General features: G+C 38.4%; 1 protein-coding gene across 1 annotated transcript in view; it reads left to right on the forward strand.

The window, feature by feature from the left end:
• Positions 1-26,989, forward strand: part of LOC131573640 (signal peptide, CUB and EGF-like domain-containing protein 1) — a 199,350-nt gene that overhangs the window by 108,652 nt on the left and 63,709 nt on the right. Inside the window, exons 6-8 of the mRNA XM_058827792.1 lie at positions 7,576-7,692; positions 10,496-10,585; positions 25,662-25,778. Coding sequence (XP_058683775.1) covers positions 7,576-7,692; positions 10,496-10,585; positions 25,662-25,778 — 324 coding nt within the window. The remainder of the gene's footprint in view (positions 1-7,575; positions 7,693-10,495; positions 10,586-25,661; positions 25,779-26,989) is intronic.

The raw sequence follows: 26,989 nt of genomic DNA on the forward strand, positions 1-26,989 counted from the left end.
TTCAAAGACAGAAATGATTGCCCTAGTCTTGATTCCACTGCTCACAGTCTAGAATTATTACTTGGAAAGCATGCAGCTGCATCATATATACTGTTCTTTAGAGAACATGCCAGAGTGGTGTATTCTTGAAGCTGGGATGCTAAAGATGCTCATTAGCCCACAAAATTAGAAATTGTTCTGTACAGGTTCAAGTAATTGTCCTCAGCATCGTCATCTGAAAGCTTCAGAACTGACTCTTCTGATGGCCTCAGTGAGTCTTAGATCTGAGTCCAATAGCTTGTATTCCTACTTGGTAGCTTTGAGAGAGACAAAAAAAGCGCAGTGAAACAATATAAAATGTTTGCTGCTTTGCACAGGGGCAGTATTTTTGAGATGGTCTTTCTTACACTTCATTTTTTTCCTACCTGAGATCTCCACTATGTAAACACACATAGATGATATTAGTTCCCAAGTACAAAGTGAAAAGAATCACTTTTGAATGTCATAAAGAAATGCCATAGAGTATTGTAGAGCCTGATTTGTGCTCAATATTAAAAGGCTACACAGGACCAAAAGCAAAAGCACAGAGAAAAATGCCTTTATGGTAATTTTCATCTTCGGTGTTTATTAGAAGTGAATATCATGTACTGTTAATTGGAGTGCAACATCAGCTACATTGGTGAAGTGTGGGAGGATGTTATGTTGTTATTATTTGTTTCCTCAAATTCTTATATTCTTTGGGAGTTTCAGTAATAGATGATGGCAGAAGGATTAGAGCCTTTTCTGAAACATTATTTCTAAATGTGTCAGGGTTTAATAGAGTAAAAACTTTGATTTATTCTTTGCCCTCTGGTGTTCAAATTGTAGTTGGAAGTATAATGAACTTTTGGTTCACTTTTGGACAGATTTCTAAATAGGGACACTGAGTTTTCCAAGGCTGCAGAGCTTACTTTGAAGCACACCAACCTCTAAACCTGCAACACATTCTGCAAGTATGATCCAGAGTCTTGTTTAAAATAATTACTTCTTGTCCTTCAAAATGCACAGAAGTATAGAGGTGTAGCCGGATAGCCTGGGACAATAATTGAGAGATTACAGCAGGCTATTTATAGAAGCCTAATTCTGAAACCAAATCTCAACTTTTAAAAAAAATTTTCACAGCTGACCATTTCAGTGGAATTGGCATAAATCCTGACCTGCAGTTTTGCAACTACTCAGTGCAGCTATGTTGAAGAGCTAGACACTTCCCACTTGCCAGCCTGGACTGGGTCTGTAGCCCTGTTTAACAGCGACTGGAAGGGTCAGATAAAACCTTGTAAAACCCTGTATCCCTCTCAGTTATTCTGGTTTATCATGGTCCCCCAGGAGTCCATGCCTTTCAGGGTTTGTCAGAGCTTGCTGAACATCTTAGTACACCTAGTACCTCTCTGGGTGAACTTCTATCAGCCAGTTTACAAATCAGTCAGACCACTAGGAGATGTTTTCAAATTTATTGGCCCAAGGCCTTTAGTAATGATTCAAGTCTTCCTCAAAGGAAGATGTTAAAATAAGTTAGAAAGCAGAAACAGTTGGAGGGAGGCTCCATGCTTTTTATGCATGCATCACATAATTGTCATTACATGCTAGTTACATAGTCACATCCCATCTTATCATTTACCTACACATACTGATGAGGCAGTCACTCTTGCTTCATTCAGTGTCCATGATGGTCAGTGCTCATTAAACAGGCTTGTGTTCAGTAGCTTCCTCTCCATAATTTAGAGGATTCTTTTTTTTAAATACTGTGCATCATCCTTTCCTGCTGCACAGTATTTAAACCTTATTGTGAACATAAAATTTTTCATTTTATTGAGGATTTTCCCATGATAGTCATTACTGTAATACCAAAGTGCTTTGTAGACATTTGTAATGTATTTTCAAAATACTCTTCTCAAGTTAAAAAGTACTGCTTTTCCCATCTTACAAAGATAAAGGCATATAAAGGTATGAAGTCACTGAGTAGTGATAGGTGATTAACAAGAGCCACACAGAACCCAGCTAAGCATTTACAGGATGTTATTATGATCCAAGTCAAATACCTGATGGCTCCAGCTGTAGTTGCAAATGCCGTAGAGAAGGGACTATAATATCAGTAACCTGTAATAGAAGAGATTCAAGTGACTTGCCAAACTCTAAGTAAGAATTCCACAGTGAAGGCAGAAATAGGTTAGAGTTTTTAGGGTTCTTTTCACTGTCTGAACAAGACCATTCTTTCTTGACAGTTCATTTCCAGTTTGCTACTCACTCTGCAGCAGATGAGAAAAGATTCCCAGCTGTTTCCACATCCCTGACTTTCCCCAGCTTCACTAGGCACTAAATGAGAGAGGAGCATTTTCTGCATTTCTCATTAAGGAGAGTTATCATGACACAATAGGTCTATGCTTAAGATTGCAGTCTTAATGGTTTCTTAGTGTAAATTTTAAGTGTGCAATTTCTAGCTGCCCAACATGTTGAGAAAACACTGAAGTGTTGAGGCTGAACAAGAGGCCATCTAAAACTACAACAAGCAGAATCACACAGATCCATATGTGATCCCTCAGATGAGCTGCATCCTTTAGATCCAAAACATCAGTAAACTTCAGCTTCTGGAAGTTTACTGCTACTCCCATAAACTACTTTAATGGCCTCTGGTGTACACAAGCCCAGAGGAGGATCATGCTTTTTCAGTAATTTTTATAGATACTTGCTGGCAGCAGAAAGAAGATACTTCAGAGCACTCAATTTGGCTGCAGATTATGTTGAAAAAAACATGGGAATTTACCTCTTCTTTCTACATCTGTATCCATGATAAGATGGATACAAGATCCTGCTCCTCAGCATGATCGCATTAAAAGTTTTTGATAAACTGAAGATTTTTTTCCCCAAATGTGAACAAACTGTGACATTTTGTGTTCCTCTTTTTCTTAGCTGGAAGCTTAAAAATAAGAGGAAATCTAAAGCAGATTCACATACCTGCAAGATGCAACCTGAAAGAGTTATAAACAAGTAAAAGCTGAATCTTTTAATGAAAAATGCTGTGTAACCCTATCTACAGATGTTTCTGTCTGCCACCTTGTATTATAATGATTTAAGTGAGCAGGAAGGCTAGTGCAAAGTAATTCTAAAAATCTTGTCTAGTACTTTACAATAAAATTCCAACCTCCCTATGCCAAGTGGCATCTTTTCAGCTCGCCATGACAGTGTCCTCATGCAACAGTTTGCTTTCAGTACAATGATCCCCTGAATGTTAAAAATGTAAATTTTTCTAGCCATACTAGAAAAAAATTGTGTAAGCAATGTTCTATGCACATCTTTATCACATAGAGGTGCCCACCCATATATTTATGTAAATTATGTATTTAATGGGCAATTTAGTTAAGAAACAGTGCCTGGAATGACAATATGCCCATTTGAGAAGCCCATTCTACAAAACACAAGATACCTGTCTTGTGACAAGTTCTGTGGCATCTGAACCATGGTATATATTTTAGTCCACATGTGGACAGGATCAGGACACCATTGTCTTGGGCAATTTTTTAGGTTACTGAGTAATAAATGCTGGATTAAATAATTGGCCATATGTTTTCAAGTACTTCTTGTCATGGCCATGAAAGATGGAAGAAACCAGAAAGGTTCTGTGAAACTTCAGAGAAGCACTGAAAACAGGATTAAGGCTGTAGAGTTAGAATTCTTGTATTTTCTGTCTTACAGGGAGTTTAGCATGGAATATCAATACCTATACTTAGTGGAATATGTACATTAAAATCCTTGTTGTTCTTAAAGATGTTATTTCTCTTTCAGACAGTTATTTCTTATTTTTTCATGATCAAAATGTCATTTCTAGACTAGTCCATATATGTCTCTGGGTGTAAGCACTGGCCCACATGCCAAGCTGTGTCTCAGGACTGTTAGGCTGAGCCTAGTCAAACTGAATAGTTGCTGCTGGTTCCAGCGTGGACGGGTGGACAAGTAGGGCCATTATGCCACCTGCCAGGACCGGAAAGGTGTCTGGCCAGCCCAAGACCCTAAGCATTGTAGTCAGTGAAAAGAATTAATCTGGTTTGAAGGCACTTTGAAACCCCAGTGTCAGCCCTAAAGCTCTTTATCCACGTGGAAGAGTGTTGGGAAAACAGACTGGTGATTTGGTTGCCAGCACTGGACGTGTCCCACAGAGGGTGTGTGTCACTTTAGGGCTTCTCTGCTTCTCTGTTGCACAGGGCATTTCTCCCACTAAGGGAAAGAGCCCAGCATTTTGACTGCACTTTAGACAAATGCAAATGCTGAAGCACTGTCAAAAGATGGTACTACTCTGGTTTTAAATCTGCCATGTGGGGATAAGTATGTCTGAGTTCTAACAGATATGTGAATATTCTCCTTTGGTTAAAATAAACCAAAAACAAGTCATTATTTTCCATGCCTCTCATTTTAACATGATTTATGATATTTTAAGGTGATCCATGCCTTTACCATGAATTTACCACTTTGCCTCTGTTTCCCTCTTTAATGTCACAGATTCTGAATGAGCACACAGTTGTTTGCATAGCTGCAGAGTCCAAATTTATCAGAAATCGTTCTTAAAATAACACTTCATGAATTCTCATTATTATTGCTTTAATTCTTTCTGACAAAAATTATGTCCATTTGCTTTTAAATAATTATGATTTTCTTCCTCTAAGCAAGAGAAACTTTCTAGTGTGTTACTGCCACAGAATGAGGGCTGGAAGAAAATTGAAGTGACATATTTTACAACTCGATTTTGTACCAATTTCACCCGTAGAGCTGTCAAATTTCAAAACGTTGACTGAAGTTACTCTAAATAAATAAATAAATAAATAAATTGTAGTCTAGACAGAAATTCAAATCCTTCAAAAACATGGTTTACTACTGTTTCTAGGAGACAGGAAAAGGAACTGACCTACATGTGTATTCATGGGCTGGGTAGAACGGGAACCAGTAACTTTAATATGCAGGGAAGCTGTAAAAGTGTGTGATTCTGCAGGATTTGCTATAAATGCGATCAGTCTAGTGCAATTTTTTTTTCATAGACAAATATGGTAAGGAAAAGTTCGTCGTATTACATGGGTCAGAGCAAGAGTGTTAAGATATTTTCATCTCTGCTGGCAGAGGTTTTCAGCAAGGAATGCCAAAAATAACCGCTGCAGTCACATTTTTTAAATACATACTTTGTTGCTGATTGCACTTTAAAATCCTCAATAAAAATACTGTTGGCTAGAAATGTATTTAAACATCTGTCATAAACAACACCCTTAAGTTAATTTGTGATTGCACTGCAGTCCAACAAGGATAGAAACTCCAGATAGTCCTAGAGGCATATGGGGTCAAGTAATAAGCATGTCTTAATTGGAAACTTTAAGAATAGAGACTTGACATAGAATTTTGTCCATTTTGTATCAAAAATAAAAACTAAAATATTACTGTGTATTGAAGGGGAAGAAATGTTACTTCCTTTGGATGCAAAAAAGACTGATCTGCTTCAGCTATTTTTTCATAAAAATAAATTATTTAGTAAGCTATAAAAGTGGAGAAGGAGAAAGAATTCCTGAGGGTTGCTCAGGAGGTTTCGTAATGTAATTCCTTGCAACTTTAGGATTCTCATGATTTGGGGTCTATTCCCTCTTCTGTCTGGTTGGACTGAGCCCAGAATTTCCATTTTCCAGCCTAGTGCACAAACAGGCTCCAAAAAGGGAACACGGATCACGCAGGTTCTCCCAATCTTTCTTACTGCCATTCTCTCCAGTTGGATAGAACAGTGATATTCCTGGAAACTGAGGTGGGAATCCAGGCAGTCTCTCTTCTCAGAGATTATTCTTGCCACCAGGCCCTGAGGCTATTCCCTATCTCTGAACTGCACAAGGGGTTTTATTCCAAGTGTAAGTGGGAAGACCAAGGATACTTGCACCTGTAGTGGCCTCAGGTGAGCACTCACTCAAGAGGTTGACAATTCCTGTTGTGGTCTTTGCCAGAATTCAGGAACTGAAATTGTAAACTTGTGGTTCCCATACTTACAGGAGGTTTTAATGGGAATTCTGTTGGGTATGCTGTGGTGGGTCTACCTCAGTTGCTTTTTTTAGAACTGTTCCATTTTAGGCTAAATATTTCAGTGATTACTGAGAGTGGCATGGCTGCTCAGCACTAAGACACTCACACCAGAGGTGGGATATTTCATTTCTAGTTACTGTGATGGAAAATTCTGGTATACTCCATTTTCAGGAGCTAGAATTAAAACAGGGTCACTGAGTTCAGTGGGAAAATATATGAACTTAACCCTCTTGCATTAGATAAAACCTCAGATTTTAGTTAGACACATGACTTTCAAATTCTGTTAATCATTATCTTGTTTTTACTGTATATTGCAACTTGCTACCCTGCCTCTTTTATAAATTCTTATCTAGAAGGAAAATTCTGCTAAGACCAATTTGAGGAAGTTCCTTCTGATTACGGGGAGTCAGTGTTTAAATAAATGCAGTCTGCATTTAAATTACCATAACATTTCGAAACATTTAAGTCCTCTGAAACTAAAAGTATATAACTAAATAATGGCATATTGGATTTCCGCCATATTTGCCAGTATATGTTTACCAATAAAGAACCAAGTCAAAATGAAGACAGTGAATTGAATTCAGAAATCACTCAGATCAGAACTGCTATTCAGCATCAAGGTGTGCAAAGGATGAAAAGACACAGGGGCAAGTGAGAGGCTTTATTATATGGTGCTAGCCAACTTAATATTTTAAATCTGGTTTGTTTTACCTGGCAGAAATTAAATCCATCATGTAACAAAGAAATTAATTTAATCTGATCTATTAATACGTGTAACCTTCAAAATTCTACCTATTCTCACAAAAAATGTTTGTTTTAATATATGTTTTCTACTTTTGCACCAGAGTTCATTTGAATTGCTAAAAACTGTTCTTCACTATATTCCTGGAATTGAAAGTGGCATCTCCAGTGCTTCTTTCTTGGCTGAGGCCAGCACATGGCAGAGCCATAACAACTGTGTAATTATTGTTGCAGAGAAGAAAAAAGAAACCCAAACATTTCCTGTTTTATTTTTAAACTCATTGCTTTAGTGGAGGCAGTACTTGATATAGTAGATTTCAATACTTTTGTGGTTTTGTTCTTGCTGCTTGGTCTCTGCTCCGTCTCCTGAGAGAATGAAGGGGCAACAAAAGGGAGATGCCACCTATAGACCTGAAACTATACATTCATATTGGTAGTCTGTTAATTTCATCATGGATATGAAGCATGTAGTTTTAGGAAGACATGGAATTGGCTAAGAGTTGCACTAAAGTTATTAACACAAATAGAGTGAGGAAAATGCTTTTATTTTTCTTTCTCCTTTTTCCTTCGGTATGGATTGAGGCTAGGGCATGAGACAGGCAGAAGGGAGGGGGCAGAAGGAAGAAATGGAAATAATTGCAAACACAAATGTTATGTTGCCTTATATATTGGTATGTTACTGCTCTTCTATGTTCTGAAAGGCTCTCAAGACTAATCGGTTTCATTGTCATTTTATTTATATATACATATATACACATTCATATGGGGCTTAACTAGTAACCTGTAACTATGGGAATGGAGGCTGCCAACACACCTGTGATGACACAGATACTGGTCCTGTGTGTGGTTGTCATCAGAAGTATGCCCTGCACTCAGATGGCCGAACCTGCATTGGTGAGTACTTATCTGCAGCACGTTTGATTTTGGGTTGCTCAGAATTTCTGTGCCGTGTGCGTGCGTGTGTGTCTGTGGGCGCGTGTGTGTGTCCCACAGGGGTTCTGTGCTGCCAGCGCTGCCAGAAGGGTGTTCCAGCAGCTCCTGGCTCAGCCAGGCACACAGAGAAGCGTTTCTGCGTGTTCTGTCAAAACGTTTGTTAATGAAGTATCCCTTTGTTACCCGCTTGTAACTTTCATTTCTGTCTGTAATTATTTTTGAAGTAAAAAGGTGTAGAACATTCATCATTTTGAATGGAATTCAGCTCTTCAGTTCACTTTTGTTAGTCAAGACTTCCTTGATTGAGCAAGGTTAGAAAAATTACCTCCCTTTCTGAGCTGTTACCAGGGAAAGGGAGTCATCCTTTATGTGCTTTCTTCCCTGGTTCTAAAAACTACAACACTTGTAGTGACTAAGCTTTCATTCAGAATATCAGTAGGGAAAAGCCAGTCAAGACATGTAGTATCTTGGCAGATGCTTTGCAAATATTTATGATTATAAAATGTATAACTTTCTTAGCACCACTTCTTTTCACTAAATGTAAAAAAAAATAAATTATAAAGTGCATTTTTGCATAGTGCAAGTTAACATTTGAAAATTCTTACTCACTCACAGATCAGAACCTGAAATCCATAATGGTTTTTCATTGGCATTGCAGACATGTTGACTTTTTTTTGGTTTGTATAATTTCAAGTTCTTACAAATTCTTAGTCATTTCCTGAGGTTAAAAAAACACAGACACATATTTGTCATATTTTCTCTCCTATACTTCAAGACAGAGCATTTGAAACCCATGGAAATCTGTCAGTTACCTTTAGCCAGTCTGTCTTGGTCAGATCCATGGCATAAAGTTCCACGGCTGCCCAAAGCTTCGCTCACTCCTGAGGGGTTTAATTGCACAAGTTGTGGGGTAGAGTGAGGTTTATGCTGGCATAGGTAAAGCTGAATGGGGCTCAGGGCTGGGCTCTGCCTTTTTTGTCTGCACAAGGTGTGTCTGAGTGCAGGGGATCACTCAGCCAGTGTCTCTGATAACAGAGAGGGGTCCATCGTACAGTCCCTGTCCTGTGGCAGTTCCAGATGTGGAGAACTTGCAAGAGTGAGAGCCTTGAGAGCAGGTTTTATTAAATGGATAATCGATCTTCTACTTATTACTGTTCATTAATTTCCTTGGATTGCTGTTTTATTTTTTCCAGCATGTAAAAATTTTGTTTTAAAAGCTGTGTACATTGCATCTATTTTTTTTTCACTTTTTTTTTCCCCATTCTTGTAATGTGATACATACAACTCCATGTTACATTCCTTGGTCTTGTGATGTAAATCACATATTACTCCCTGTGCTGATTTTCTTCCCTCTAAAATAGTTCTTTCTCTTAGAATACTTCTAGTTTTTTATTTATTTTTTACATTTTTATTCCTGCTTTCTGGTGATGGTTCCTGATTGCCTGTCTTGTCTGAAAACTGACGTTTATTAATTATTTACAGAGAAAAAAAAAACAAACTCAAACAAAAGCCTCTATTGCAGCCTGATCCATCTAGAACTTGTTAAAAAACAAAACAAAACAACTTCTTGTTACCACTCAACCATGTAGAGTTGCCACAAACAAAACCTGCCAGCCTCCTCCTCCTCCTCACTTCAGTGATTCCAGTGTTTGCTGTCTTCAGTGGTGTATATATTCCAGGCATCACTGCAAGAATGCAAACTTCTGCAATGCCAGATAAATACTTGTTGACCCTTTGTCTAACATATTTTGTCTTCGTTTGCTTGTCTTAACCATTTTTTTTTTATGTTTGCTGCATGTGAAAGTCCCCACTTGCATTTTTGGTTTTTGTTTTCCTAATGAGCATTTCCCTTTTCCTACAAATCATTTTATTTACCCAGCTGCTGCTTCTCCATTGCTCTTCTGTATCAGAAATCTTTAATTTTATTTCACCTACTGATCATCTCTTCCCACACTTGTGACAGTTTCTGTGTATTTCTAATGAAGCATAATCAAAGTCTTCATTATGTATGAAACTCTTACATGTAGGATGTCAGAAACTATCTTGTAAAGTGACCTCTGATGACATCATCCTGCTCACTGCATGCTAATAAAATTACTAAACCCTCTTCTTGCAACATCTTTCTTAGCGTTGAATGTTTAGCTAGTAGTGTTTCATAGACAAGCAGGCAACCAGCACTGCCCAAACTGATCTTTTCTTGTGTTTGTTTGGTTTGCTGTTTGTTTATTTTTGTTGTTGTTGTTGTTGTTTAATTTGCATGCTGTTGTTTTGTTTCTCAGTGTGTCGATGTGTACAAGGCTATGGTGCATCCGTGCCCATCCATCACCGGACTCTTCTCGCTCTCTCTCTGTGTCTCAGTCTTCTGCCTCCCACCTTCAGATCCTGGTGCCCCCACTAGCCTAGTTTGTCTTTGGTAGTTTGTTTAACTAGCCTTCCTGAATTTTAATTTTCATCATTAACACCTCCCTGGGGCACCCATATTAGCTGTCTTGTTCTCCAGTAGAAATCCAGCTTCCTCTGTGTGGTTAATTACTTCTGAGTTGACCATTCTTCCTTCTCACCCTCTTTCTTCCTACTTTCCCTAAACACCCTTCAATTTTTCCCTGGGTTCTCAAAGGGAATTAACTCTCTAACGGGGATTTAGTGCTTTCATGCCTTGCTTCTTGGCTTTGGCTGTGCCATGCCAAGAAACTGTCTTAGGCAGCGGAAAATTGGGCTTGTGATTAACCAACTGCTCCATGTTTGTCCCTTACTTGTGTTTTAGAGAAGGATGAGGCTGCAATTGAGAGTTCTGAGTACAATGCCACGTCAGTAGCTGATGTGGACAAGCGGGTGAAACGGCGGCTACTTATGGGTAACACTTTTCTTCCACTTCCTTTGTTGTGCTCTCACTTTTGTCTGTATGTATGTCGGGGGGGGTGGTTCTCTTTTGGTCTCATTTGGTTTTGGTCTCCTTTGATTTTGGTTTGGTCTGTTTTGTTTTTTTTAACCTGATTTCTTCTGTGTGGAAAGGTCACCAATTTTGTTAAGTTCTCATCTGTTGTACGACTTCATTCCTTATTTTTAAACTTTTTTTTTCCTAATGCTGCAGCTTTAATGTTCAATTTTCTCTGCATAGAAAGAAGCTTTTGCCATTAACCTTACTTATCTTATGCAAGCTACTTTTTACATGTGATTTGTGTATTTGTGTGTATGTGTTGCTGTAGAATTCCTGAAAAATCTCCTGTTGCAGACCTATGTATTGACTTAAAAGTGGATGATGATGATGATGATGATGATGATGATGATGATGATGATGATGATGATGATGATGATATAAACCAATGTTCTATTACATCTGTGGTGTTAAATTGACAAGCGTGTTTGCCTAACTAAATTTTTTTGTTCTTTTGAGTGAAATGCAAATATTATGACTGGAAATTCATTGATTTCCTTTGTGCAGCTATTTTAGTAACGACTGAAAGATCTTTCCCTAGTGACTAGTGAGCTTCTATACATTCTTCTTTCTCAGGCATGGCTTGTTTCTCTGTGTTGTTGGAGCCCGAGAGTGGAAGACAGTAGGAAGTGCACTGAACAGTGAAGAGAATTCTTTAGCTTCTGCTCTCAGTTAACCCATTGCACACTCTTATGCTCATCTCCTTCACTTTACATTTCTGGCTGTTAGTGAGGAGGGCCTTTTGGGAATAGAAAGGGTTGAGTGGCTGGGCCTCTGCCAGACTTCGCAAGAGACAATGAACACAGAGTAGCACAGACTGCTGAATGATGCTTGGAGGTTTTCAGGTGGTTCATTTCTCTGTATTTTCCACTCTGATGCCCTACTCACCTCATAAAATTATTTCCACTAAGTTTTGAACATAGTGACCATTGCTGAGATGTATCCAATGAATCCACTTACAAGACAGGAATTCATCACCACAGAAGAGATTCTGGCAGGACAAAATTCTGGTCTCTTCCCTCAGGATTGCTGTTTATTTTCTTAAGACCACTGAGTCCTTCACAGACTGTTCTGCTAGCCTTTGGACAGCTCAGCTCTGCCTGTCAGCATCCATACCTATCTGGAATGATGACCTCAAGGAGACCAAAGCCTCACTTTGAATATTTAGTTGATTGCTGGGCTAATAGTTGCATTAGGTGGAAATATTTATAATTTTTCCATATAATTTGTGTCTTGTCTATAAGAAATAATCTATTTACCCAGAGGCCAGCATACAACCACTGTGTAGGAAATGGCATAGTGTTATGATTCTGTAATGGTATTAGATGACAAGATTGAGGTAAAATATTTTCTTTCATGTGAAAACCTGGGTATACATTCCATTATTTTTAGATTATCCATGTTTGTTATTTTCCTGTTAGTTTGCAGACCTAGCAAGTGACCCATATAGCTTTATTTTTAATGGCATACAATTTTAAATATTTTAATATAACAAAAGCTATGAGACAGCTCATCTTGCTTTATAAATGTGCTGTTAACACTTTTAGCTATAATTTCAGTAAGACTCATAGTCTTACAAGAAGTCAGGAAAATAAATAAGCCAAAAGGCCTCTAGACCACTGAAAAATGCAGTCCTCTGGGTCTCAATGGTGAGTTTCCCCAGACACAAATAGTATGTACTCTCTAGAGGTACTGAGCAACATAGTGCACAGTGTTGATGCCTCACCCTCTGAAAAAAATAAATATCCAACCTGAAAATAAGTTCACACTGCTTCCAAGAATCCAGAAAAATAGCATTAAAAAGTTTAGCATTAAAAGGATTAGTAACAGCCTTTTTAATTATGGCACATCTGCAGGTTCCAAGCTGAACATAGACCCTATAAAAAAGCCTAGGGAGATAGTTTAAAATCCAGTTTGCAAAATACATTGTTGAATTCTGTAGTACCTCCTGTATTAGCAGGTATCAGCTGAGAGATGAGAGTTTCTGGACATGCTGTGTTTAAACCACTGATTCCTTAGAAAACATTAACTAGAGAGGAAAAGAAATTTAACTAGTGAGTGAGATTTGACTGGCTGGCTTAATATTTAGGGATTTTTCTATTTGTTTGTTTCTGCTGATTGCTGATGCTCAGAATTATTTTTTTTAATACAGTCTTAGTTACAAAGTGTAGTGGCATTTCCATTAAATTCCATATGTCTTCAGATGTTTTCTATGCAGCTGTTTTAAGAAGTTCTGGAAGGCTCCTCAGGAAACTTTTTTCCCAGATTTCTAAATGGAGTGTGATTTTTGATCCTCCTGCAGGCAGTCTTGGGAGAGTTGGAAATGTAGATGACTTTGGGTAATTTTAGTAATCTGATGAAAGGTGCTTTCAGTTGCAAGTCCTGAGATGATAATTGCTAGTCCCCTGTCATTTGCTGCATGCTATCAAAATGACTATGATCTGTATAATCCTTAATGTCAGCTCAGAATAAGTTTGGCAAGATTGCTTCAGAACAGTGTTGCTGTGAGACAAGGCTGCCTATAGCAGTCATTTTGCTGCACAAAGACCGGCCACCTCTGTGTTTCAGATTGGTTCTTACAGGGGGCCTGAGTCCAAGTCATGCTGTAGTCCTGTGACTTGTGCCTAAATCTTAAACAGAGAAAATTAGATAAATACACAGTCTTCCTTCCTGTTAGATGCATCCTTATCTAGATCTTATGAGGCAGATGATAAAGTGGTCTTCTCCAATGATCAAGAAACTTCCCTTTAGAACTGTCCAAAGATGTCTAGGAATTTTCATCCAGCTTTTTTGTAATGTTTGGACAGACCCTGAGGGCTTCCAGCTGTCACTTATTTTCCTGGATCAGAGGAAAACAGTTGGATTCAGAGTGAAGAGTGCTTCCATTACGGAGATGGCACTGAATGGCTGTTTCCTGGTCCGTGAATGTTCGTAGAGCTCATTTTCCTCTTCTTCACTTCTCCTTGGCCATTGCCATCATGGTGTGGAGGCAGCGCAGCCTTAGCTGTATCCAGGGGTGCTCCTGGAGAGGTTCTGCCTTGGTTCTGTGGTGGCTGCTGTAAACTGGACCTTGAGCCATGAGCATTCTGTAGATGGGGAAGGACATTGATCCTGCAGAAGTACACAGCTCCAAAACCAGAGGTGTACCATCGTCTCTAAGGCACATTGACATTCCCTTTGTTGCAGAACACCTTGCACATGCTACAAAGCAGAAAGGCACAATCAATGTCTTCAGGTCTTCTTAAGCATCTGGTATGGTTCATCTTGCAGTTAGTTGAGCACAGCCTTCAGCTCTTGAAATTATGTTAAAATATCTGTTTTAAATTGCATAACAGAATTTTTTCTGAAAATATTTTGTGTGTTTCTTAGGAGCATCATAGAGACCCTCTCCATTTTCCTTTACCTTCTTTTCCTTGGGACCCCATTTGTCACGACTGTTCTGTCATAGCAGCATAGCATGAGTCTGCCCTACCTGGTTAGAGGAGTGGACTGGTGCATTTCACGTATTTTTCAGTCTAAATCCAGAATGAGTGTGAATCACAGTATATCTGCCCTACCTACCTGTATGAGAGCCATTCTAGTATAGGCACACAACTTCAGAAGCACCAGTTAACCAGTCAAGCAGTTAAATTTCCAGTTAACCCTACTAATTCATTTATCTTCAAAATACTTTGTCCAGTGTCACATCTTCAGCAATGAAAGTTTCTTTTATTCATGTTTCCATATCTCTTTTTGCTGTTATAGCCCTGGATAGAATTCATAAATCAAACAGCCCCGTCACAGTCTACAAATGTTAAAATAAATCATCCAACAGCCTGGCACATTATCATTAAATAAATTGTAAATAATCAAATCTTATGGGCTTATCATTCTCCTTGGCTACTGTCTTTCTCCAAAAAGGCTGCAAGATTTTTATAGAACAATTGTCTGTTGATATCCTGAAGCTTTCTTTTAGAAACCATTATTTAGAACATGATATTCCAGTCACAGAAATAGAATTCATGGCATCAGTTATGCCATCAGGCTTCCTCGTTGCAAATAAGTCAAGTGCTTACAAAGAGATGACAGGCAGCTGGAAACTTCCCCTTTGAGGAGCAAGAACTGTAGAACTGTCTGAAATTTAGATTATTCCTCCTCTCGTAGTCAGAGATAATGCTTTGCTCTTTGGCTGGTCTTTACCTCAACTCTTTGAACCAAGTAATTTCATGAAGTATTTTTTCATATTGTCTTTAAAAATTCAGTCATTTGGTACATTGCCATCATCCCAGGCCTTATTAGACTGCATGAATCTGTAAAGTGTTTTAGGAACACAACCATGATGTTTTGTGCAGGCTGTTTGTTAGATCCTGGCCTCTGGTCAGCTCTTCTTGAAGAGGAAGACTTGACTAATTTCTCACTATATTTCATTTTCCTTCCTCTACTCTTTAGCAGTCAGTGGATCAGGTTCCTTTGGGTTTGACATGAGGTGACTTCAGAACTGCCAAAAGTATGCATCTTCCTCACCTTCACTCCCTTTTCCATTCTTCCCTGAGATGACTGTTGTAAGAGCTCACTTTGACCATAAAATGATCTTGCTCTGGCCCTAGAAGATAAAAAGTTGGTCCCTTCTTGCCACAAGAAGAGGGATGTACAAAGTACTTTTGAGTATAGCAAAGAGCAGCAGGACAATGAGCCCATCCTGAAGTTGAGGAATTGTAATAATTTCCCTTGCATGCTTAAGGAAAGCAAAATGGACACCATTGCTAGAGGTGTCTTCAGAAATCCAAACTGCACAGAAATTCATTCCTTCATGAGACATATTCAATTAATTTTGTGTCAGGGCAGTTGAGGATTCTGCCATTGGACACCGACTTCCTGGGTCATCAGTAAGGTTATTTGCAACCCACCTCAAAGAGAGTGATGCAATTCTCTTCCCTGGAAGCTGGTTCCTAAGAACCCTCCGAAGTATTCTACTCTCAGTTGAAATGCAAATAAAAGCTGTAAAGTGCATGAGAACTGTGCTGGTCTTTGTTACTTCTCAATTTTACTTCTGCCTAGATTGCTTCTGTGGTGCCATTTGGAAACCAGCAAGAACCATCTTTGCCAGGCTGGGATGTATGTGCACCTGTATTACACTTCATCCCTGGTTTCCTAGGAGTTGTTCACAAGCAGGGCTCTGGTCTGGCTGTATTCTTGGCACATAACCAGCAAATAAGGTAGAATTTTCACTAGCTCTGTATTTTCCCTTGTGCAAGAATCATTTTATTTCTGCAGGTGTCTTCTCTTCCATTATCTTAGGAGTGGCTTTCCAGCCATTTCCAGCCATTTCCACCCAGCTACCTTCCTGGAGAGATGAATGTGCAGTCAGCTAAGACCATTCCCTTTGCACAGCAATAACTAGAGATGTGAGCTGTGGAAACCAAATTGGGCATTTCTGCCATGGACCAGTATATGACAGAGAATATCTTCCCTGCATGTTATATGGGGAATAATCATTCATCTCTTTGTTTGCCTTTGCTTGCTGTGGAAATTGCAGTTCCCCATCAGCTCAACTCCAAGGATCCAAAACATTGCAGTAAACAGCCAAAGCCAGTTCAGAATAATAGATCACAAGTGCAAGTCCTGCTGGGGCCGCTTTAATGGCATGCCAGTACTCTCTTCTCTGTGTGCTGGTCAGCTCTTTCATCCAATCTTATGCCTCCTGAATGTACCTGGAAACATCAGCCAGCGTAACTGTTTATCCTGCCCTGGCCAAAGCTGTTTAGGTTTCCTATCCTTTGCTCAGTACCTACAAAGGATTTTATGAGCTGCTCATATCATATTAAATAAAAAACCCAAAACTTGAGCTTGTGCCATGATTTACAGCATTTGTAGAAAAAGCAAGCATTCAAATATCTGTTACATCAAAAAAGACAGAGAAATATACAAATTTAGAGTTTGGGTTTACCCATTTGAACCAAAAGTGGTACTCAATATCATATGCCTTGAGTCATCTGAGTTTAATAGCCAGCCATATGACAATTTTTCTTAATCCCCAGTTATCTAAGGATTAGGCTGCCCTATTCATCCTAAACATCAAGCATGCTTTGACTGACTTGTCTGGAGCACCTGACAAAAAAACTTCTAATTTCTTTGGTGTGCTTAGTTTTACTTCTACCTCTTTGTATAACACACAGGACTCTCTTGGAATCACTGTTTTCTCTTCAGTAGAGACATTCAGCTTTTTCTTGATTACAGGAAAACAGAATCCAGAAAGTTAACTACAATTACCAGAGTCTCATAGTTAACTTTATTTTCTCTTGACGTGTTTAAAATGACAGCATATCACTATGGAAATTCTCCTTCTGTAGTCTTTCAGCATCCAAAGATTTCTCCATTGGTGACTGAGTATGAATAACTTACCAAAATCAAACATCTCTGTTGAAATACTGTATAAACCACAAAGTGACAGTATAGATCATAAGGAAATCCACCATTTTCTGGATTTCAGAACTCTGTGGTAGAGCCATATTTAGCTTCTTTGCAGATCAGGAAAAGGAGCCATAGAACAGTATAAAGTACTGAAGCCACACATTCTTAACAGAATCTTGTCATCTGATGAGCATTTGCTGTCAAAAGCCTTTTTTCTTTAAAGTAGGTTTTGTGGGGAAACTGGTTTTCATAGTACTTTTGCCTGCAATGATCTTCAGAAATAGGAAGATATAACGTACACAGACAGGATGTACTTGTTAGAATATTCATTTGAAATGTGAGGAAATTATTCTAAAGACCCTTTCACAGTGCATTGCCACCCCTGTTCAAGGAAAATGGTGGTCTGTAAAGTCAGACTAACTCATTATTGCCTCATGTATGTGTTCCACCCTTTGGGCCATTGTTGGTAATCAGTAGCCTGATAAGGGCTAGGGATTTTTCAGTTTCAGTAAACATAAAATCATACAAAATGTGACCAGGGTTTCTAACATGCAATTTAATGCCTAAACTACCAAACAATGGAGTAGAGAGTGTATGAGCTTCAGAAAATTTCCAAAAGTCTTACATTGTTTCATTCCAATGTGAATTTAAAACAGATTCTGCAGACTTTATTTTTGTCTTCTTTCAAAATAGAACTACTCCTAGGTTTCTGTCTCAAAGAACAGGATGATGGACAAGCTAGTGTTTGTTTTCAAGTGTTCTTTCAAAGCAGTTAACTTCTATCACAGTTACAGCATACCAAGGGTCACTTTAAGCCAAGAGCACTTTTCCAGTGCTCTTCAGTACTTCAGTACCTAGCTTTGTTGTACTGTCTCCTAGGACTCTTTCAAATTACTTAACATATGTCTTTATTTTTCTGAATGGCTTTTCCCCAACCTAGAAATGCTCACTGTCAGAAAACCAAGCTTGTGTCTCTGTATGCACCATAATCCTTTTGTGCTTTAATCAATAAGGAATTGCAAACATTTCATTAGCAGGCATATTGCTAGGAGGTTCTATAATTCAGTTACTGACTGTGAAACCAAGACCTTGCTTTAACTCCTTCTGTCAGTTCTACTTTGCTGTATGAAATCATAACAAACAGGGGGAAGGGAATCCCTGAGGTCATTCATGCATTCTCTCTCTCCCAAGGGCAGATCTTTTCATCTTCAGTTACCGTCACTTTTATTCATTGAGTTTGTGAATGATGTGCTATTTCCTGTAAAAATCCCTTTCCTTCATTTCTTTGCTGACGATAAAGACTCTGACCTTATCCAGAATTCCTGGCACTATCTTCCATTGTTTTCCTTTCCCATTTTAAATGAAAGGATTTATCCAAGGTCAGGAGATAATGCCTCTTCATGATGTTCAGAGAATTTTAGTTTTTCTTTAATGCAGCTTCTCTATCTAAAGAGATCACCACAGCTACAAGTGTTAATTTTAAGAACCAGACTGGACCCATAGGATGCTTGTAAAACACCTGATCCAATCTATCAAGTGATATTCCCTAAATGTGTAGTGTTCCCTGAAGAGGAATCAAGCTTTTCTGAACTGAGAGCTGCGGGTTTCATCATTCAGTGTAAAATTCACCCAGTTGTTTCTTCACACATTCCCTATGTGGCAGGGCAGAATTCTTATCCTATTTTCATGCAAATAAAATTCTACCAATCATGAAATTGCAAGGAAATGAGGAGACAAGCATAACGAAGTGAAGAATTCCACATCCTGCAAGTTACCCTTTCTGTCTTACCTTTTTCATTCCCTGAATATGAAGCTTTCAGTTTCTCCTTCATCTGTTCACAGCTATTTGTTTCTTTCATTATACTCTTGTGAATGCTCTTTCTCTATCCTTTCAGCATCACAGAGCATAATTTGCATGAGAATAGCATCATTCTCCCTTAACTGAAAATTGAAATATTCTGTCTGTTTAGTTTCTTCTTGTGCTTGTTGTCCTTTGGGTCCCTCCCTGTACCCTGATCTCCTGCCACATCGCACGTGTACCTCATGTACTGCTACTTTCAGTAAAATGTTTTTTATGGATGGCAATAGCAGTCTTATCGTCTGTTCTCTGTCTCATTGCTTTCTTGCTCATATTGCACATACCCTCTTACATAAAGGCAAACTCATTTTATAATCCACAGATTTTTTATTTTTTTTTAATAGCTTTTGCTGAGTTAAGTTTGAATCTCTTCCAAGTTTCAGGCTTTCAGGATTTGCAAATTTTTGGTAAGGGTTTTCAGGGGATCTTCAGTGTAGCTTTTTTAATTCAATTAGGTAGTCCTTTTTCTTAGGCACGGTCATGTGCTTCACATACCACCAGTAGTTAAAATTATTTCTGGATTCTGTAGATAAAATTTAGGAGGAAGAGAAAGAACTCCAGTCCAAACCCCCAGTATGTCTGGAATTCAGAAAGAGCTCTCTTTGGTGGAGATTGTGCTGTGGCACCAACATGAAGGAAGCAGATGAGATGTCTGCACAAGCAGCCTTTGAGCCAGATGGAGCAAAGTGCTTTTTTCAGGTGTGAGAGGAGGGGAGGTACAAATTAAGAACTAATTTGACTCCAGACACTTTGTGAATTAAACTAAATGAATTGAACAATCTTTAAGGGGAGGGAGCCAGTACCACTCAGCTGAGTAAGATCTTGCCCTCTCATAGAACTGTTCTAATACCTTACCATCATCACTTCTTCAAAACTGCAACATAGTTGGCACAATGGAGTCCTGGTGTTGGTCTTTATGAGGACTCCAAAACACTACAGTGATGCAAGGAATCATAACAGACAATGGCAATTAATGGTATCAGAATAGACCTTCTCAAAATTCTCAAAAAGCCATATATTTGTCTCTCTTTAACAGATATCCTTAATCTTTTCTCAGTTGTTCAAAGTTGGTGTTTCACTTTGAATTAAATACAGAGAAATAAACTCATTTTTATGAGCTTAGAATAGGTAAACAGGTTATCTCTTGATTCAGAGACAGTAGCAGTTTACAACAGCTTTAGTAACAGCTCATCTGCTGAGAAACAGATATTGGGAGTAGTTTCTGCATTTTGCCAGTTGCTGGTTGGGTAGTTTACCCAATTCCAGTTGCCCGGAATTATTATTTCAGAGGCATCTTTTTAGGAAAAAAATGGTCTAATTAATCTGTATACCCCCTTGTTGCACTGGCTAAAATTGTGAGTGCACTAAAGATGCCATCCTGCTTGCACCATTTAGCTTCCATTGCATGAAGATCAACTTGTTCATGTGTCTGACCCCTGAATTTAAGACAGCTATTCTGAGCATGAGATGCCATGTTCAGATATTGTGCAAAATTCAGACCAGGTGTAGAAGCAGATACAATTACAGTCTGAGTACAGTTACTCATAACTTTGCTTGGACTATGATTTACTTGATAGGATGTGATGGCTTCTCTAAATTCTGAGCTCCAGGCTACTCCATCCAGAATTGCTCTTGTCTAGCATAATAATGTTGACTCAAAATAAGTTCAAAATAATATGGCACAGATTTTAAGAGCAAGGCCCAATCATCCTGTTTCTGATGACCCCAATGAGCTTTAGTCCACTGCAAATGAATTCCACATAATGGCAGTCTGAATTTCTCATTTTCTTTAATCTGCCCTTTGGTTAGTGTTATCATTTGGGCAATCATAGGAACTAGGTAATGGAAAAAAGCATTTTTCCACTTTCAAGTCTTCTTTTCGGCTGTACTTACTGCTTACCATGTCAACCTAAACAGTTTCTAGAAATCTGCCAAACTTAGAGAACACTCTTTGTTTTGGAGGACTGCTGTGTCTTTAATCTGCAGCCTAACAGTTGCTGCAAAAAATCCTTTTCCTCTGCACAAGGCCTTAGGACAGAGGGTCAGTCCAGCCATCCTCTCTGATTTAGAGGAAATGGCAGTCATAAGCCCTACAGAACAGTTATTTAATTTAGTCCAAGAACAACTTCTTCTGAGCAATAAGATGCCATTCAGTGTAATTCTCATGCTTTTCCTAAGAGACAGATGCTGCAAGGCTACCTTGAATGTAGGTGATGACTTCAGTGGCTTCCGTCTCCCATTTTCACTTAGGTTACATAGTTCTCTTGTTTTCACTATAGCTGGCTTTTTGTCTTCTGTTAAGATTTCTTTGCGTGTTTTACACACATTCTTGAGACCAGCTCTTATGTTTACAGTTGTTATCCACTCTTTCCAGTCATTGTGTTATGATCAGGAGTCTGGAAATAAACATGGTTTTTCTGGATCCTGTTGACTTCAGGTTGCCATGATGGGTAACACAAAAAATCAGAGAATCACTTCTCCATATCTCTAAAGAAAGTACCTTGGTGCTAGATCTCCCTCCTCTTATCTTTACTGGTGTTTACCTTGTCCAGTTTTAATACCTGTCCTCATGATTTACCAAAGATTATAGAGAATGACCTAGTTAAGACATAGATTACTGCATGACCCTCAGATGTATCCCTGCTAGTCTCAAGGGCCTATGTAATTTTGTTCTGCTTTGCACCGTATCTCAGTTCCTATAAAACTGGTTTGGATCTTAGTCCAGATTGAACCAACAGTTGGTTCAATAATAAAGATTCCAAGATTTGCCAGTACCCTTAAAATCATGTCATGTTTTTTCTCATTTTTCAAGATAAATTGAAGTCACAGAAGTTGGCTTTATAAAATAACTGGCTACTTAAAAAAACCCAAACAAACAGATTTTTATTAGAAGCTTATATTTTAAATGGTTATATTTACTTGTTTCATAGAAGAAGCTGAAAATCAGGCTTTCAGAAATATTCTCAAACCATGAGATGTGTTCAGAGTTTCAGGCATTTAATAGCATTCAAAGCCAAATAAATCCTGCCTAGTGTGACTCCTTTTTATGAAAGTGACCTGTTGCCACCTGGTAGAGATTCTGCTTTTGTTCAAAAGCTTAAGAAGTAGAGCCTGAAGAGCTGCTCTTTCACTGCTAAACCATTGCAGCCACTGGAGTAACTTCACCTGATAACTAAGTCAGTGTTCCTGATCTGGTGCTGAAGGGCTAACAGCTCCAGCTTCTGTTTTTTAATTGGATATTTTAATATCCAGAAGCAGTGCATATTCCATAGTGCACTGGACTAATGTTATAGCAAGAGTTCCTATGAATTAAACCATAGCATATTGGTAATGATTTTAGTTATTTCTTATCTGTGGATCCATTAAGCAGATACACGAGAGATTGTTCCATAATTAGGAGCTTACACTGGAAAAATACAATGTACTGTCTCCCAGACTGCCTTCTATAAATAGATGTCCTTTTCTTTAGATCCCTGCTTCTGCTTGAATTTTCTGGTAAGAATTCAGTAGGGATGTAGATGGAGCTACAAACATCCCTTTAAATTAACAGTAAGGTCTAATTGTTTCAGATTATGAGCTTTGTCATAATTCAGAAGGAATCTAAATGTCAGTAAGATGACACTGCTTTAGTTGTGTCTTCCAGGTCTTTTTTCTGCTACCATGTCAAAACAAAAAACTAAAAAATAAAACAAAACATACCAAAAATAAAAATGTGCAAAAAAAGTTTGAAACAAACAAACAAGAAAAAAAGGCTAAAATGTTGAAGTTGTCTTTCGCAGATAAAAAAAAACAGCAAAAATGGTCTGTAGGATCAATATTACCATGAAGACCTGATGCAATTTTTAACATCTGTTCTTTCCCTTTCATAGCTTCTCCAGTGTGATAGAATGAAAATAAGTAATTTGCTTCTGCTCTTAGCTTGAGGCCTAAAAGTTGTATTTGTATTTCAAATATATACTGAGGTTTGGTAGTGGTGAGGTGAGGGATGAATTGGCATCATCCCTTCTCAGAAACACAGGTGGTCGGTCATACATTTGGCTTGTGCTGTGCGTAGGCCTCAGCTCCTCTCTTTGATGTAGCCTCTTTCCCACATTCTGCTATTCATGTTTGCTTTCTTTTACCAATGTTTTCTCATGACCTTGAGTTTAAGGAATTTCATCAGTACATTCTCCAATTATCCAAAGTGCGAGAGATACTGTCACATGTCCTCTTGCTCACTTGGATCTTCATTCTGTTAAGAGTTTGTCATGTATGAAAGTCAGAGTTGCTAGGAAGGTTGCAGGGCATTTACCCTTTTTGGTTTGTTTTACTAAATCTGTGTTAAAATAAGAAAAGCTGGCTTGATTCCTGCTGTTCATACGTAGAAATAACTCTTGTTCATTGAATGACCCTCACCCTATAGATCCAGTCATCCATGCCATGGGAAAAAAATATTGTTGTGTCTATTCATTTTCACTGGATGTCATCCAGAAAGCAGAAATATTACTGCTTATGTTCATCTTGTGTTGACACACTGCAATAAAGGAGTCTTCGTATGCCAGAGTTAATCTGCTAACAGAAGATTTACTGCTCTTTGCAGTGCCATGCCAAATGTAACCTTCAGTGCTTTTTCCTGAGTTTTAACCTTAACTCTTTACTCCTGGCAAATCCTCCTGCCCTTAAGCTGTGCCCAAGTTATAAATTTTAAATGACCTGAAAGATTTTTTCCTTCCCTGAAAGATAAAATTATTATTTGATATGTTGGTCCACGAGGACACACATGTTCACATACAAACGGAGCAAGTGGTAGCATTGTCATTTGCAGAAGAATTCTTCAAGCAGAAATTTCAGCCTCTAAGTTTAGAAAATAGTGCTTCCCAGAGAAGTAGATAAAAATGAGAACTATATTGCTTAAACAGATAGGTCCTGCAAGGTGAGTAAGAGCTGCCTGAAAATCAGGAGCTGCAGACTCAGCTCCATTTTCAGAAAGGCATTTCAGAAAACTTATCAATCCATTTGTTAGCTGTGATCCCTGGCAGTTACATACAAATCTACTTCTATACTGGTAGCTGTTTCTACACAATGTTATTACATAGCAAACAGACAAAAAAAATTTAAAATCTATCTGGAGGACCACCTGTGAATGTATAGGGGCTCAGAGATCTGTCCCATGCTGTTAATACATGTGTGCCTCAAATCTGCATTTCAGTTTGTTCTTAAGTGCCAGGAGCTTATTTCATAAATGGTGGAGAAGCCTGTGACAGTGCGAAAGAAAAAAAGTTACACTTTTTTTTTTTTTTTAAGCAGTGAAGTCCCTCCAAATAGCCAGTCTAAGTTCACCTTGAGGGCAAAGCACAGGCTACTTTAAAATAAAAATCTTTTAGTATTAGTCACTAGAAAAATAAAGCCTGTTCTGTTCTGTGTAAATAATTTTTGATCAATGTACTGTTCTAAGGCAATTCCCAATTAGCATATCCTATAGCTGATTGTCAGATCCTGTCCACAGGGTACAATTGTGACACAGGCTGTGAATATTCAGCAATAGGAGTCTGTAAATCTGAGTAAGTAATGACAAAGCCTCTTTAGGGAAGGAGGTGAGCTGAGTAGAATAATGGCAATCTTGGAGGGCAGTGGGGTATTTTAATTTAATCAAATCCAGAGCAACTGAAAAAGATACTATTAAAAGGACTTATTCTCTGAAGTAAATACTTCTCAGAAAAATGTACAGTTCAAACTGACATGCTAAATTGGCATCCTTATATCCACTCCATTCTGTGGATCAAAGCAAAGTTAATCATTTCCCTCGCCTTTTATCTCTTTTATGGATGTGTTTGTGAGTATGTGTGCATATGCATGTGTACGGTGTGTGCATGTGCATACATGAGTAACACAGAACAATGGCAGCGACAGAGGGGTTCTTGCTTTTTCTGTAATGAAGTTGGCGATTTTATGTTTTTTATCTAGTGGTACCTAATGGTCACTGCCCACAGTAGTAAAAGCTCAGAAGTATTGCAACTTTCTCTTGCCTGTGTTTGCCCAGCCACCCTTCTACATACTACAAGCACTGGGAAATTTCAATGACACAGCTTGGAATGGGTTCAGTGACCTCAATTATGCCCTCCCACCCACTCCAAGCTCCTTTCAATTTGCAAAAAGCTTTAAGTGGACAAAACCCAGATGCCTTTTGCTTGTAGTTCAGTAAGAACAGATTGGACATGTAGATTCTTGTCAAAGTGATATATGTAGTTCATTTTCCATTAACTCTTTCTTAACTAAGGGTTTTAAATTATCAGTTCCAAGTCTAGCACACTGCTTTGCTTTCTACTGTTTTTAAAATCCATTATGCCTGCAACATCGTTTAACAGTGAAACTTAAAATACCTCAGCTAGACATTGACTGATACAAAACAGAATGGTTCTGCTTTTAAAGGCAATAACTCTTTTTTTCTTTTTAAACTTGTTTCATATATAATAACCCATTCTATTGTCTAAGAGAGTTGAAAAACACTAATTAAATACACTGAGTAATATCCCCAGTTTGGGAGGAAAAAGAAGTCATGACTTGTGCAAATGATTTACCAGTCAAAACCAGTATATGGACCCTGATGACCTTGAGCTTGCTTCAGTTGGCTTGCTTAAAACTTACATTGCTTTTAATATGTTGTAATATTGCCCCAAAGAGGCAGTGCCCTTCCCCTCCCCCAGAGCATTTCGTTACACTCCCTTTCTCCCTCTCTCTCCCTCTCTCTCTCTCTCTCTCATTCTGCAGAAACATGTGCTGTCAATAACGGAGGCTGTGATCGGACTTGCAAGGATACCGCAACAGGAGTACGGTGCAGTTGCCCAGTTGGATTTACCCTGCAGCCTGATGGGAAAACGTGCAAAGGTCAGCCTCTGTTTGCTTTGCAATGTATCATTTGCCTTCAGTGGGCCCAGTACAAGATGTAAATATTCAGTTATTTAATCAATACTTTTTAAGTCAAGGCAATACTGGTATAGTGATTGCAATTAAGTTCATTAGCTTTCTCCTTCCCTAATTATTATGTATTTGCCTGGTTCTATTGTTTTCCTTTTTATTTATTAGAGGGTTTTATTACTGAAAAAAAATGAGATACAGAGGTCAAACTGTTCAAAGCTGAGCAGAGATCTAGAGGAATAACTCAGGGCTGCAAAAGGCCTTTAGTTTCAAAGGATATTCTGATACCTTTGTAACACTTCAGTCATCTAATGGTGTCTGCATTTGTCTATTCAGAAAATGAGTTACAATTGTTAAGCAATACTTTGTTTCCTGAGGATAATCAACTGCTTATTACTAAGTGAAGCCAGGTATTGCTCAGAAAAAAACTTGCTCATTTCTGCACCTTCAAAAGCTAAATAGACAGCTACAAAGGAAAACCAAAATAACATTTACAAATGCAGGAGTCTAAACCACACAGCTGATGCTCAGGTTTTACTCCCCACAGGCAGCACCAGAACTTTGCTATTCTGTCTTTTGTGTGTGTGTGTTAAAACTGAGGTCAGGGGAAAAGAGAGCAGAAAAGAATATCTGATAGCACTATCAGCATGTGCTTTCAGTTAAAGAGACCGGGACAGCTCTCAAATGTCCCTACATTGTCACACTTCAATGGCACATGAAGAGATTTGGGTACATGTTGGTAGGACATGTCCGTCCATCAACCATTTTCCCACTTTCTTGGGTATTTCTTTTGAGCTTCTTTGCAAAAGATCTGGAAGTGGAGATCCAGGAGGACATGGCATATATTCTTGTTGCAGAAAATATTTTTCATCACTCAGTGACTTAGCTTAAGTTGACATAACTTGCTAAGAAATTTTTATGACTCTTTTTCCTTCAAATTAATCAGAAATGTCATAATACCTTCCATCCAGGGCTTGATGTTACTTAATACAGTAAAATCCACAAAAATAAACAGAAAATATGTGGTTTCCTCTTGCTACAGGCTGAAAAATCTCAGTGCTTGGGCATGATCCTGTTAGTATTTATAGAAATAACAGTCCATTTGCCTGTTTATTTGAAAATAAAACATTTAAATTGCCATCACACACAATGTTAACAGTTAAGGGTGAGCACACATCAAA

The sequence above is a fragment of the Poecile atricapillus genome, chromosome Z (genome assembly GCF_030490865.1).
Source record: "Poecile atricapillus isolate bPoeAtr1 chromosome Z, bPoeAtr1.hap1, whole genome shotgun sequence".
Classification (NCBI taxonomy): domain Eukaryota; kingdom Metazoa; phylum Chordata; class Aves; order Passeriformes; family Paridae; genus Poecile; species Poecile atricapillus.